The sequence below is a fragment of the Anthonomus grandis genome, chromosome 13 (assembly GCF_022605725.1).
Source record: "Anthonomus grandis grandis chromosome 13, icAntGran1.3, whole genome shotgun sequence".
Lineage (NCBI taxonomy): Eukaryota > Metazoa > Arthropoda > Insecta > Coleoptera > Curculionidae > Anthonomus > Anthonomus grandis.
Genome location: NC_065558.1, coordinates 15407964 through 15421140, shown reverse-complemented (window position 1 = coordinate 15421140; position 13177 = coordinate 15407964). Strand labels below are relative to the sequence as shown.

The 13177-nt window shown below is 33.1% G+C and overlaps 1 protein-coding gene across 2 annotated transcripts; it reads right to left on the bottom strand.

The window, feature by feature from the left end:
- Nucleotides 1–5721: 5721 nt before the first annotated feature.
- On the bottom strand, nucleotides 5722–11446 carry LOC126743552 (60S ribosomal protein L8). 2 transcript variants are annotated; one of them, XM_050450695.1, is made up of 3 exons: nucleotides 11350–11446; nucleotides 10900–11204; nucleotides 5722–6233 (listed from the first exon to the last, which is right to left on the bottom strand). In XM_050450695.1, the coding sequence occupies exons 2-3, from the start codon at nucleotides 11192–11194 to the stop codon at nucleotides 5755–5757; spliced, it is 774 nt and encodes a 257-aa protein (XP_050306652.1). In that variant the 5' UTR covers nucleotides 11195–11204; nucleotides 11350–11446; the 3' UTR covers nucleotides 5722–5754. The 2 variants fall into 2 exon arrangements, with proteins under 2 accessions (XP_050306652.1, XP_050306653.1); XM_050450696.1 differs by having other exon boundaries at nucleotides 11317–11393.
- Nucleotides 11447–13177: the final 1731 nt, after the last annotated feature.

Genomic DNA, 13177 nt, shown 5'->3' with positions numbered 1-13177 from the left:
CGGCTTTGATTAATTGAAGGAAAGTCGGTGATTTGTTAAAGTTTCAAGGTGCGACTTTTATTTGGAGCAGTTTTTTTTAATTATTCATTTATACTCCTAAGTTAACTCTTTAAGATGTTATTCTATTTATATTATTTGTATAGAGCCTATGTTTATATTATAACTGCCTAGTTTCTATAACTTTACTGTTGTATTATAATGAACTTATTAGGAAAATAAAGCCATATATTTTTGTTTGTATAAATGTTTTTTAATGTTATAGTTTTCTTAAATGCACATTAATTCTTGTTGCTTAGATCAAAAAGGCAACAAAATAAAAATCCATTTTATTGTAATAAGTGGATTTTGTAAAATAGTGACGTGAAGCAAACGTAGATACCTATATATAGATACCTGAATTTTTTGACTGAACTTGGTTAAAAGATATTTCTGTGGTCTTCTAATTGTGGAGTTATAAGATGAAGGGCTTCTAAAAGGGATTTTGAAGGGTTGAATGTTGATGGTGCTGCGGGTAAGTTAAATGATATTTTACAGTATTGCCTTGATTTGTATGTTCCTAAAAAGAGACTAAGGTCTTCATCTTTTCCTAAATGGTTTAGTCCTTTACTTAAAGACTTAATTTGTAAAAAGAAGGCTGCACACAGAAAATATACGTCTACTCCCTCACCTGACTCTTATGCTCGTTTTTCGACCCTTAGATCTCGATGTAAGGTAGAACACGATCGTTGCTTTAGTGAATATATTGGTAAAGTGAAGACGTCAGTGGTGGATGATAGTCGTTACTTTTGGAGGTTTGTCAATGACAAAAGAAAGAGCAATGCATTTCCAAATTCGATGTTTTTGGGCCGGGAAATGGCAGAGTCTAGGGAAGCAATTACTGATTTGTTTGCAAAGTTTTTTGCTACAGTTTACGATAACTCTACTTATTCCATTCCTGATTCTCTTGAATTTGGTTCCCAGAATATTATTGTTGGACGCTTCAATCAGCTCAGAGGTATTTTCTAAGATCCAGAAATTACCTAACAAGTTTATCTGTGGGCCAGGTAATATACCTAATTTCTTTTTAAAGAACTGTATTTATACAATTAGTAGGCCTCTCCAGATGATCTTTAATACGTCTTTACAGGACTCTACCTTCCCAGAAGCTTGGAAGCACAGTTTCATCATGCCGATATTTAAAGCTGGCAATATCCTCCCTATTTATCGTGGAGCATGTATTCAAAACTCATTGGCCAAATTGTTTGATAGTTTGGTTTGCGGTCAGCTAACATGGCAATGCAAAGGAATCATTAGTGAAAAAGAGTCAGGATTCTCTTCTGGGAAATCCACAACCAGCAGTTTGGTTCAATACGAGTGTGATCTGTTGGGGGCTTTGGAGGGGGGGATTCAGACTGATGTCACTGATGCGGTCTATACCGACTTCTCCAAGGCCTTCGACAGGGTGAACTTTGGTCTCTTGCTGGCCAAGTTGGAAAGTGCTGGTTTTCATGGCTTCCTCTTAAAATAGCTAAAGAGTTTTCTGATAGGAAGAACTCAGAGTGTGAAGGTGCATGGCTGTACTTCTGCACCTACTAATGTAGTCTCAGGGGTTCCTCAGGGATCTCACTGTGCCCCTCTGCCCTTCAATCTATTTGTGAATGATATTGTTAATGTGATCATCAATCATAGTTCTGTAAGTATGTTTGCTGATGACCTGAAGCTCTACATGCAGATTAAGTAGGTGAATGATATAGCCAAACTTCAGGAAGACCTTGATGCTTTGTATGAGTGGTCAGTGATGAACGGATTGAGGCTCAATATTTCCAAGTGTTGCTACATATCATTTCATAGAGGTTCGAAGAGATTCCATTCTACGTATAGTATCCTTGGTAAGTCCTTGCAGTATGTGACTGTAGTCAAGGATTTGGGCGTGTGGTTCGATGAACATCTGAGATTTGTTCATCACATGTCTAAAATTAACTTTAAAGGGACTAAGTTGGGTGCTGTAAACAGATATTAAACACAATCCTCTCTGCAAGCCTATAGACTCCTTTATGTCTCCCTGGTTAGATCTAATCTCGAATTCTCTTCAGTAGTGTGGTCTCCTCTATATCAGAATAAGGCATTAGCTTTGACGAGTACCATCGTGAGGACATGAGAGTAAGACTTAACCTGGATACATTGGCCAAAAGGCGTGTGAATGTGTAATGGCATGATTAATGGTCCTGACCTTCTTTCTAAAGTGGGTCTTAATGTTATGTTCCAAATAGAACTCTACGCAATTTTCACCTTATCATGTTTCTATGCACAGAACTGAATATGGCTGTCATTCTTCTATCGATAGATCTCTGAGTGTCTTAAACGCTCATAACATTGATTTATGTAGTAGTTCACTGTCCGTTTTTAAGAATAGCCTGAGCAGACTATGGCTGTAATGGTGTCAACTCAGTTCTTAGATATATATATTATAAGAAATCATCCGATAAGAAATACCTCATCGAGCCGCCGCCGGTCATGCGAAGCCAGAATGCTGAAACACCATTGAGATCCGATATATTTTTCGCTGAATTCCGAGGAATTGTTTTTTTGTTATGATGGTGGATTTTTATATCAGGACGATTCTGTGCTTCTCCGTGCTCGGATATAGAAGCCGCTCGTGTTTATAATATAAAATAATTGTATTTGGTTTAATTTACGTGAGACGGATTATAAAGTATTAATTAAGAGTGTTTGTCGTTTAATTTCTAACAATATATTTATTTACATTGTATCAACTCACTAGGTTAAGCTATCTATTATGTAATAATCTATTTTGTACATTTATTTTGTAAAATGGGGATTCCCGTAAATTTAATAAAATAAAAAATTATGCAATTCCCCATTCGTCGTTATTAATTTGTAACTTTTTATTTGTCTATTATTGTTATTCATGGCCTACTATTATGCATTTAATTTAGAAAATTCTTAGTTATTTGCGTATTTTTGAAAATAAGTCCATACTGTTATATATTTTTGAAAAGGTAAAAAAAGGCCAATTTTATGAACTATAAATATATAGTGTTCCATTTAAAAAAACATAAGTTTGGGTTATAACTCAAAAACTATTAATCAAAAAAAAAATGTATATCACTAGATTCTATGGAAAAAAATCTATAAGTTTTTACTTTTGCAAAAACTGCAAAAATAACGGAGACACGACGGGGGTCCCAAAATGCCCTGTATTTTAAAAAATAAAACGACTATGAAAATTTTGTTAACAGCATCTTTAGTTTTACGAAAAAGTAGCAGTGTTGCGAAAACCGAAACTCGATCTCTAAAAATAACGCGAGATATCCTGCAAAAGTACCCAAAATGGGACACCCTGTACATACATTTTGTAATCTATTTTTTTCATAAACATCAAAACGGTGCGCTGTATTCGACGTTGCTTTATGATTGTAATTTAATTTTGTTGGCAATAAAAGTTTTTATTATGCATAAGAGTATACCAACTTATACAGTATACACGGTGCCTCCGATTAAGTCGGCACTATTGGTATCTTTGTTAATATTTAAGATACAGGGTCGGTTAAATTAGCAAACTAGTAGGATTTTTTCTGTTGATTAAAATGGTGAAAACAGAAAAAAAATTGAACATCGCGCTTTCGAGAAAATGTGAAAAATGTACTTTTGTTAAATGGAATCCTCTATATATTTTTACATAAATCAAAAGATAATAATTTTTTTAATAAAAAAGTTTATTTACACTAATAGCCTAAACCTAAAAATAACAAAGTTATAGCGATATTAGTAATTTTGTCAAATTTAGGCAAGTTGGGTTTGAAATAAATAACATCAAGTAAAACTACTAATTTACGATAAATGAGCAAAAACATCGCCATCTTGTTCAATACATTTCTGAGCACACGCCTTGTAGCTTTTAAGATTGATCTTCTATCTATTGATCCAATTATTTGCCTAATATGTATTTGAAGTTCATCAACGGATCTGTATTTTTTTTATACATTTCATTTTTTATGTAACTTCAAAAATAAAAATCTAGAGGGGTTAGATCTGGTGACCTAGGTGGCCAACGAATCGGGCCACGTGTCGCAATCCATTTATCGTCAAACAGTCTATTAAGTAATATTCTTACATCATTTAGTTGATGGGGAGGTGCTCCATCCTGTTGAAAATAGATTTGTTGCCGACTCTCCAAGTTAACATTATCCAAATAATCTTTTAGCGCTCCAGATAATATGATAACATATCTCCTTCCAGTCAAAGTGCCATCATAAAACACAGGTCCTATTACTTGGCTTCCTATTAAGCCGCACCACACGTTTATACTAAATTGATTTTGACGATTTCTGGGATCAGTAAGGAAAAGATTTTCTTGGGACAAATAGTGTAGATTTTTACGTTTAAACATACCTTTGTTTGAAAAATTAGCTTCGTCGCTCCAAATTATATGGCTTAAAATATTATCATTAGCTTCATATGCATTACATAACCAGTTGCAAAAAGCAATTCTTCTTTCGTTATCGCCAGGCAACAATGTTTGTACTGGTCGATACTTATATGGCACAAATTTGTGTTTTTTTAAGACCCGTCAAATTGTTACTAAGCTCACACCGTAAGCTCTTGCTAAATCTCTAGTTGAGCTTTCCATATGAGCTTCAAAATATGCCAAAATAGAAATTTCAACATCCTCGCTTACTATAAATTGGTTCCTTTTTCTAGTTCTTTAAAACACGTTTTCGTTACTTCTAAATTTTCAGTAGAGAATTAAAAAGTATCTACGGTTTGGCAAGTTACGAGTCTGGAATCTCTGGCGGTACTCTTCTAGCGCTCTGTCACTATTTTTTCGACATACAAGGTAACATTCTAACATATCACATTTTTCAATATGGGTAAAAGGCATTTTACTAATTTAGATTTTACAAAAGTCACAAACTTTGCTAACATGTAACTGTCAGTATTTCTTTATTTAATAAAATTTCTACGGCTACTGTCATTTTATTATTCAAACAATGATTTATTTGTTTTGCTCTTAAAAAGTTCAAGGCCAACTTGCCTAAATTTGACAAAATTATTAATATCGCTATAACTCTGTAATTTTTAGGTTTAGGCTATTAGTGTAAATAAACTTTTTTATTAAGAAAATTATTATCTTTTGATTTATGTAAAAATATACAGGGGATTCCATTTAACAAAAGTACATTTTTCACATTTTTTCGAAAACGCGATGTTCAATTTTTTTTCTGTTTTTACCATTTTAATCAACAGAAAAAATCCTACTAGTTTGCTAATTTAAACGACCCTGTATCTTAAATATTAACAAAGATACCAATAGTGCCGACTTAATCGGAGGCACCCTGTATATTACATATACATTTTTACATATTTATTATATATTACACTATACTTATCTGTAGCAAGATATCGATAAATCAAACTGGTTTCGAAGAACGGTATGGCACTGAAGATAAAAATTGTCACAAATCAAATGCATCACTTCAAAAAATATTTTCTTAATCGATTATTATATCACAAGTTTTTTTTTCAAACATTATAAAAGCGCCAATAGACAATCGCAAACTAAGCAGCACTTGCTTGTAAAAAAAAATTCCAATCGCTGAAAATGTATCCCATTCAACCAATATTCTCTCCTCATCTGTTTCCGAGATTGCAATGGATTTCTAACCATTTAAGAAAATGGAGAAAGCTAATTTGAGGTAAATTCAAAATAAAACACTGAAATAACTTAAAAATCATATTATTAAATCAATACGTCTAATCGTCCTTCTTGCTGTCGACCTTTCCACCACGAATACGACCAGTCCTCCTGGCAGCAATAAGACCAACTTTACGACCGGCCGAGGTTCCCCTCTTAACAGTCGAAGCTTTACCAATGTGTTGATGGTTACCACCACCGTGAGGATGCTCAACGGGGTTCATGGCAACACCACGTACCTTCGGCCAGCAGTTCCTCTTCACCTTGTACTTGTGGTAAGCACGACCGGCTTTCAGGATGGGTTTGTCAATCCTACCACCGCCGGCAACGATGCCGACCATGGCTCTGTTATTTGAGGGAATGACTTTTTTAGCGCCCGACGGCAACTTGACCCTGGTCTTTTTCGTGTCGTGGTTGTGGGCGATTACGGTGGCGTAGTTGCCAGATGCGCGGGCCAGCCGACCTCTGTCACCGGTTTTTTCTTCCAGGTTGCACACAATGGTACCTTCTGGCATGGTTCCAACTGGGAGTACATTACCTGAAAAAGAAAAGTGTACTGTGTAGTGATCTGATGTACAGTTAACTCGCCAAAAATTGAAGTTTTTAACAAGCATAGTCCCTAAATTGTTGACAGGTGTAAAAACTTTATTTTTTTTTGCTAGGTATGTTTTTGAAACCCACATTTAGGGAATAAAATAAAATTTAATTACTGATTTGTATGGGCCACTTTATGCCATTTAACTATTTGTTCTTTCAACATTTATTTGATAACAGATTAAAAAAAATCACATATTTTTGTTTTACTTAGATGTATCAGCATCACTAGTATGATAACTCAATTTGTCGAATGCCATAACCCAGCTAGATAAATGTCATTAGTTATATCAAGAGGCTCTTGATGTTAAAAACATATTATGGAAAAACTGTAGGCAATTAATGATAGTCAGAGATGTACAAACTCCATTCATAAAATGGCCTTTACTTCTTTAACTTTAAAGTAGTAAAGAGGACCAAAATTGAAGAGCAGGTGTTCTTTAAAACTTGAATACAACCACATACCATTGACATTTCTCCAGGCCATGAATAAAGGCAATGTAGTAAGTTCTTAATATGTTATTGTCTTTAGGTTGTTGAATAAATTTGCCTCGTTTTAAACCTTGCAAATCCAATGCAATCTGGATGGAGAGAATATTAATTTATTTCAATAAATAAATGAATTCTACTAAGTCCAAGTAAAATCTAATAATTTAAAACTTGGTCCCAAAACTCCCAAGCAAAAGTGTTCTTTAATGGAAAATGTGAATTCACAGTTCATGGTGGCACAACAAATACTGAATCTTCCGCAAGGAAATAAATTTTAAAATTTGTCACTAAAATCTCAAAAGGAAATCCAAAATTACCTAATTGATTTGACCAAGCACACATGTGCTTAAAATTAGGTAATTTTGGATTTCTTTTTGGGTTTATAGTGATGAATTTGAACATTTATTTGAGTTTAAAGTCAAGCAACAATCTTAAAAGACCACTTTACAATCTCAACACACTTGGATATGGAATAATTTTAGAACATTGTAAAAACAATTTATAGTTAGGAGAAGGGTTATTATACCATGAAAATAGCATAGTTACAATAATTTAAGAGACAAAAAAAGACCAGTATACCAATTTATTGATCTGCTTAATCAAAGAAAAGTATGTCTTAACAAATTCATATAGCAAATAATATTCAATTTTTCCAATAAAATATTTTTTTTTTGTTTGCCACAGTTATTTCTATGGACATTCTATTAAATATCTCTACCAGATTAAATTGAATGCTCTTTGCAATGAAGCTAAAATTGCATTTAGCTTTTTTTTATTAAGAAGATATTTTCTATTAAGTTCTGAAAATAGATTTGGACTTGCTGTAATGAACATTATTGGTAGATAGCAGTGTTAATATCATAGTATCTTTAAATTTTTGCTTGCAGGTTTCCGTTCATTTTAGGTAATATGTTTCTAATGCAAAGGACAGATTCTATCAGTTTCTGCACTGTCACCCTAGGAAATAATTCTATACTTCAAATGAGAGTATATTTAGTACAATATACTATTTTTTAGCCTGATCACCAAGAAACTATTTGACTGGAAAGAGATGATATGACTCATTCAATCCAACCTTTGCAGGGTCCACTCTAATTTATAGAAAACTTATGGAATATAAAGTTTTAATTTCACCATCATGTGTGTTGTAAGTTGTTAAAAAAAACTTTTTGTTGTCAGTTTCCATTCGTTGACCATTGGCAATAATGAAACAGATCTGGTGATGTGTAAAGACTCCCGCAAGGCTCATCTTTGGATGGATCTTATAGAGATATAGAATTCTCACAACAACCTCAAAATAGGTTCTGAAAATGCCTGCATCAACAATGGTGACTTCAAAAAAATAATGACAATCTTATATACCAAACAAAAAACTCTTGCTTAATGCATTATTTTACTCCTTACTTTTTGCCTAGGAAACTACTTTACATAGGGATTAGTTAACAATTTTGATTGTTGAGATATTTTTCCAACCCATTTGGGTAACTTCATAAGCACATGGTAACATAATATTATGCATTTTCAACATTTACAACATTTTCAACAAAGCATCACCAGCCCCAAGGAAAATATGTAATTAAATAAACTCAAGTTCAAATGTGATATTTTTTAAAGAAATTAACTTTTAATTTTTAACTTTTTTATGGAGATTTTTTTTTTTCTAAATTTAAACTCCAATCAAAACACATTAATAATGTAATTACAATGAGGGAGTGCCTACCAACTAAACAAAATCAAACTAACCTAATAAAAAGGAAACAGTAAAATTACTAAATAAAACAAAATTAACCTATAGGGAAAAGTTTACAGGTCAATAAAGGCAGTACTAAGATACATAGCAAAATAAAATAAGATTGAGTATAATAATAAGGAATTATAAAACAGTGGATTATAAAATTCATTTAATTTCACACAAAGTAGTATTTCTTGAAGCTTTAAAACATTTATATTAAAAATATCTATATCAGAGTTGGATCACTTTATTGCACTTAGTTAGCATGGTTTTAAGGGGTGATTAGCCAAATACACATAACTTAGTGTTTGTATGTCTAAGGGCTACCTTGCGGACATTAAAATCTATTCTATTAATTAAATTCAGATTACTATATTTTTTGTTTTCACTAGATTATATATAAAAATAACAGACTGAGCATCTCTCCTTAAACTTAAAGATACTATGTTGAAAGTAGTCAACATACTTCTGTAAGACACCATAAATATGGATACATATTATTGTTTTACATAAAGATACCTTAAAAATTGCTTCTGAATTTTTTCAATGTTGTTACAAGGAACCTTTTCTTGAGGTCAAACTATTACATTGAACAGTCTAATTACAGTATCTATTTTAAACCACCTTGAGTTTCTAATAACAAAATTCAGTACTTTTTTAATAATAATATCCTGTTTATTAAATTTTAGGTTTGATTGCAAATAAACCCCCAAGTCCTGGCATTCAGTCTTTCTACTAATTACAATATTGTATAATTTATAGTCATATAATATAGCACTATTTTTTCAGGTAAAGCTGATTACATGATGCTTGCTAATATTATGTAAACTCTTCTGTAAGTCTTTAGAATCCTTAAGAGAAGTAATTTGTTTAAATATTCTAAAATCATGAAAAGCAAAAGCAAAAACTAGCCTTTGGGAAAATGGTAGATTGTTAATGAAAATTGGAAACAGTAAGGGGCCAAGATTACTACCCTGAGGCACTGCCAATGTTGAGACAAATGTATTTGAAAATAAGTTTCCTACTTTCACCTTTTGATTTCTATTCTGAAGACTGCATAAAGCCACATACCAATCCAGAAAAGTGAATTGCACATCATTTATCAATTAATAAATAACCTATGATCAAGCCTGTCAAATGCCTTCGCACAGTCATAACAACATCTAGTTGAGCCTTTTTATTACAAACTGCTTCTGAGGCTGTATCGGTCAATGTGCAAAGGTTTGTTACAGTGGATCTGCTAGGTAAAAACCCATGTTGTTGAATAGCAAATTTGTCATCAAAAGCTTGTAACATATCATTAAATAAAATATTTTCAAAAATTGTTGCTATTGCACACAAACACTAACTTGGTCTGTAATTTTGCACTGAAGTTGTATCACTAGAACCTTTATAAATTGGAGTAATGACTGCTGTCTTAAGTTCACTAGGCAATATTAACCCTTTGTACTCGACGGCTCTGTAGCGAAGCCCTTGAATTTGAAGATAAATTTTAAATGGCTCTGCTCTGGAGCCCTCGAGTGCACAGGGTTAAAAATTTTAAAAATTTTTGCCAGGGGTTGAGATAGAGAATCAACACATCCCTTAAAAATATATGCGGGTATGTTGTCAATACAAGAAAAGAGAGATGAGTGGCATAAATCCTCTGTTACAAGAGAATGCTCAGTGTCTTAAATTGTTGATCATAAGATTAAAAAGTATAAGATTCAGTTTTCTTTGCATCTGATTAGAAATAACATTTTGCTGTTCCATGCCATACAGTTCAAGAAAGTTCTGCAAAAGAATACCCTAATCACAGTTTTGTCTCCCATAAAGTGGTATATATGGAAAATGAATTGTAGAATATGGTTATTAAGATGAAGATTCCTATTGGTTTCTCAATAACATATTGCAACAGGTTTATTCACACCTTTTTTTGGTAGTATTCATGTGTAACCAAATAACAAGACAGTTTTACCACTAACCAAACTCTTTATTTTATTCTCGACATGTGTTTTGCTAATGATGATAGTATCTTCAGGAGAAGATTACAGCTAAACTAAAACTACTTAAAGGTGGCCTTATGTACTAAAGATGTAACACCAACAAAACTATACACTTGACAATAAGGGAATGAATCTTTATCCCTATTAAGAATGGTTTCATATGCATCTAATTTTCAATTGATTAGAAGTTGTCTATTCCTATAAACATGTCAAGAATAAATCAAAGTTCTGGTTAGTGGTAAAACTGTTTTGTAATTTGAATGTCACACCAAAGCAAAAGTTCCAACCATAGGACTAATGTGTAACAAATTTTATATGTAATTCATAAAATGGTATAGCATTATGACATTTAAGGGAATAAACAGATGGCTAACCTAACATAAATACACAATTTAATAACTTACCAATTTGCAAATTAGCCTTCTTTCCACAGTAAACAAATTGTCCAGTGTACATTCCCTCGGGAGCAATGAACAGTTCCTTACGGGTCTTGAACTTGTAGGGGTCCCTAAAATGTACGAATGCCAATGGGGCTCCTCTACCTGGATCGTGGACAATATCCTTCACGACTCCCTTGATGTAACCATGTCGCTCGGAAAAGTCGAGATAACGCAATTTAGGCGCTCCTTTCCTTTTTTTGGTGTGGGATTTGAAGACGGATCCGGCACCCTTTCTCTGGGCCCTTATAACACGACCCATTTTTTCTTACCTAAAAAGTTGACGGTCGGTTAAAATACGATTTGAATAAGATTCGATGGCTTTAAGACTTAACACTTGTTAAATTAAATTATGAAAAAATGTTGAGATTAACGTAAAATTACCGGATTTTCTTAAGAATATTTACAAAAACGTACTTTTGGTCGCTTCTCAAAACAGAGAAAAAGAATGAGAGAAGTTTGACGGATGACAGCTGACGTGATGTTTTGACCATTGACAACGGGAGTGTCTAACGTATTCTTTCCAACCTTTCTGACGACGTTTTTCATTTGCTACGCTAGAGCTGAACGAATTGCTTCTTTATAATATGGTTACTTTGTGGGGTGTCAATTTGAAAACTTTTTATCCTTAGTAACTTTCTTGCAGTAAAAATATGAACAATCGGAAAAACACGTCAATTTAATTTGTAAGGAGGACATTTAAATGGATATTTTTAGACCTCTCGTTTTAAGGTAAAAGCTAAAGGTGTCATCTACCCGTGAGAGGGCAGAAGGCGATCAATTGAATAATCTGCAAGATCACCAAACTTAACAATTTAACACTCTTAGACTTTTTTCTTTGAGGACATCTAAAATCCATTATTTATAAAACACAATCTGCTGATATTGCTGATTTTCAGATCAAGACGAATTACACCAGAATATGTCGGTCAATTCCCGGTGAAGTCTTTGGAAATGATAGAGAGAAGTTCAAAAACAGACTTTATTATTGTTTACAGGAAAATGGACATCATTTTCAAGAACTTATAAGATTGTAGAAATTTCTCTTTCTTATTTCTGTCGAACTAAAATAGTATGTAATGATATTGTAAACTTGAATTGCACACCGCACGATGTCTCGAAGGTTAGCGAGAATCTTCCAGTATAGAGTTCTGCCGAGTATATAAGGAGCAGCATCGCCAATAGTTGTCAGTTCATTGCAGTAACGTTCAAAATATTGGCGCGCGATATAAATTAGACATAAATAGTTGTAAATGTAAATATTTCGAGAAGTAATAAAGAGTAAGTGATCGGCTTTCGTAATGGAAGTGTGTAAATAAGTTAGTTAACTATTTTTTTAATTGTTTTAATTTACACCTAACGAAGGAGTAAAAACCATACAAATAAATATAAAAACCTACAAATAAATATAAAATCAATTGTTTAAACTAGATTTTCTTCCTGTTATTTAACGGCTAGTGACAGATCTTTAACCGGAACACCGGCATCTAATCACGCCATCTCCACCCTTGCGGACAAATGCTGGTGGTCTTAAGGGGAAGATGAAACTGCAGACCACGTTATCGGAAAGTGCCTAGCACGCGCAAGTTCAAATATCTGGGTAATACCTACAGTTTATGCAGGAACATTAAGTTTTTTAAGTCAGAGTGTCTCTTGATTTTTCCAATACATTCGTCTCTGGTAACCCTCAGTGGGGCATGACGAGTCTATTAAGAGACCTATGTGCATAACAGCCCTTCTGGCTACCCACTGCCTCACAATCACATTCAAATTTACCCGACATTTATCATAATATGTACACAAAAGAATTCTTTATTTTCCAGGCCATTCAAGATTTAAGTAATTTTTTATCTTAAATAAGAATATTGTTTTGTTTTAGACTGCTTTTTAAGTCAGCAAGTACGAAGTGTTATATGTGTGGTCGGTAGGAATATCTAAAATTTTGAACAGTTAAAAATAATAATTATTGTTACTCTAATTTCTATCAACTTATCAATTTAAAAAGAAACAATGAAGATCTACCTGAGATATTATTATAGTGACTTGAGATAAAAACTGGTCAAGAATTTAAAAATGAGACATTCCACTCGTTCTGGCTATTAACTCAAGAGAGTCTCTCTTGAGTTTTAGTTAAAAAATTATTCTCCAATCGAAAGCTTGCCTTCAATGTACTCCTCTCCCCTCACCACACACCGGTCGTTTTTCTTTTAGTCAAAGACTCAAAGCAAGTATTCTTTTGTAAAAG

Coding starts and splice junctions, on each gene's coding strand:
- LOC126743552 (XM_050450695.1), bottom strand. CDS start 11,194: ATGGGTCGTGTTATAAGGGCCCAGAGAAAGGGTGCCGGATCCGTCTTC. Junction 6,234..10,899: donor GAAGGCTAATTTGCAAATTG/GTAAGTTATTAA, acceptor TTTCTTTTTCAG/GTAATGTACTCCCAGTTGGA.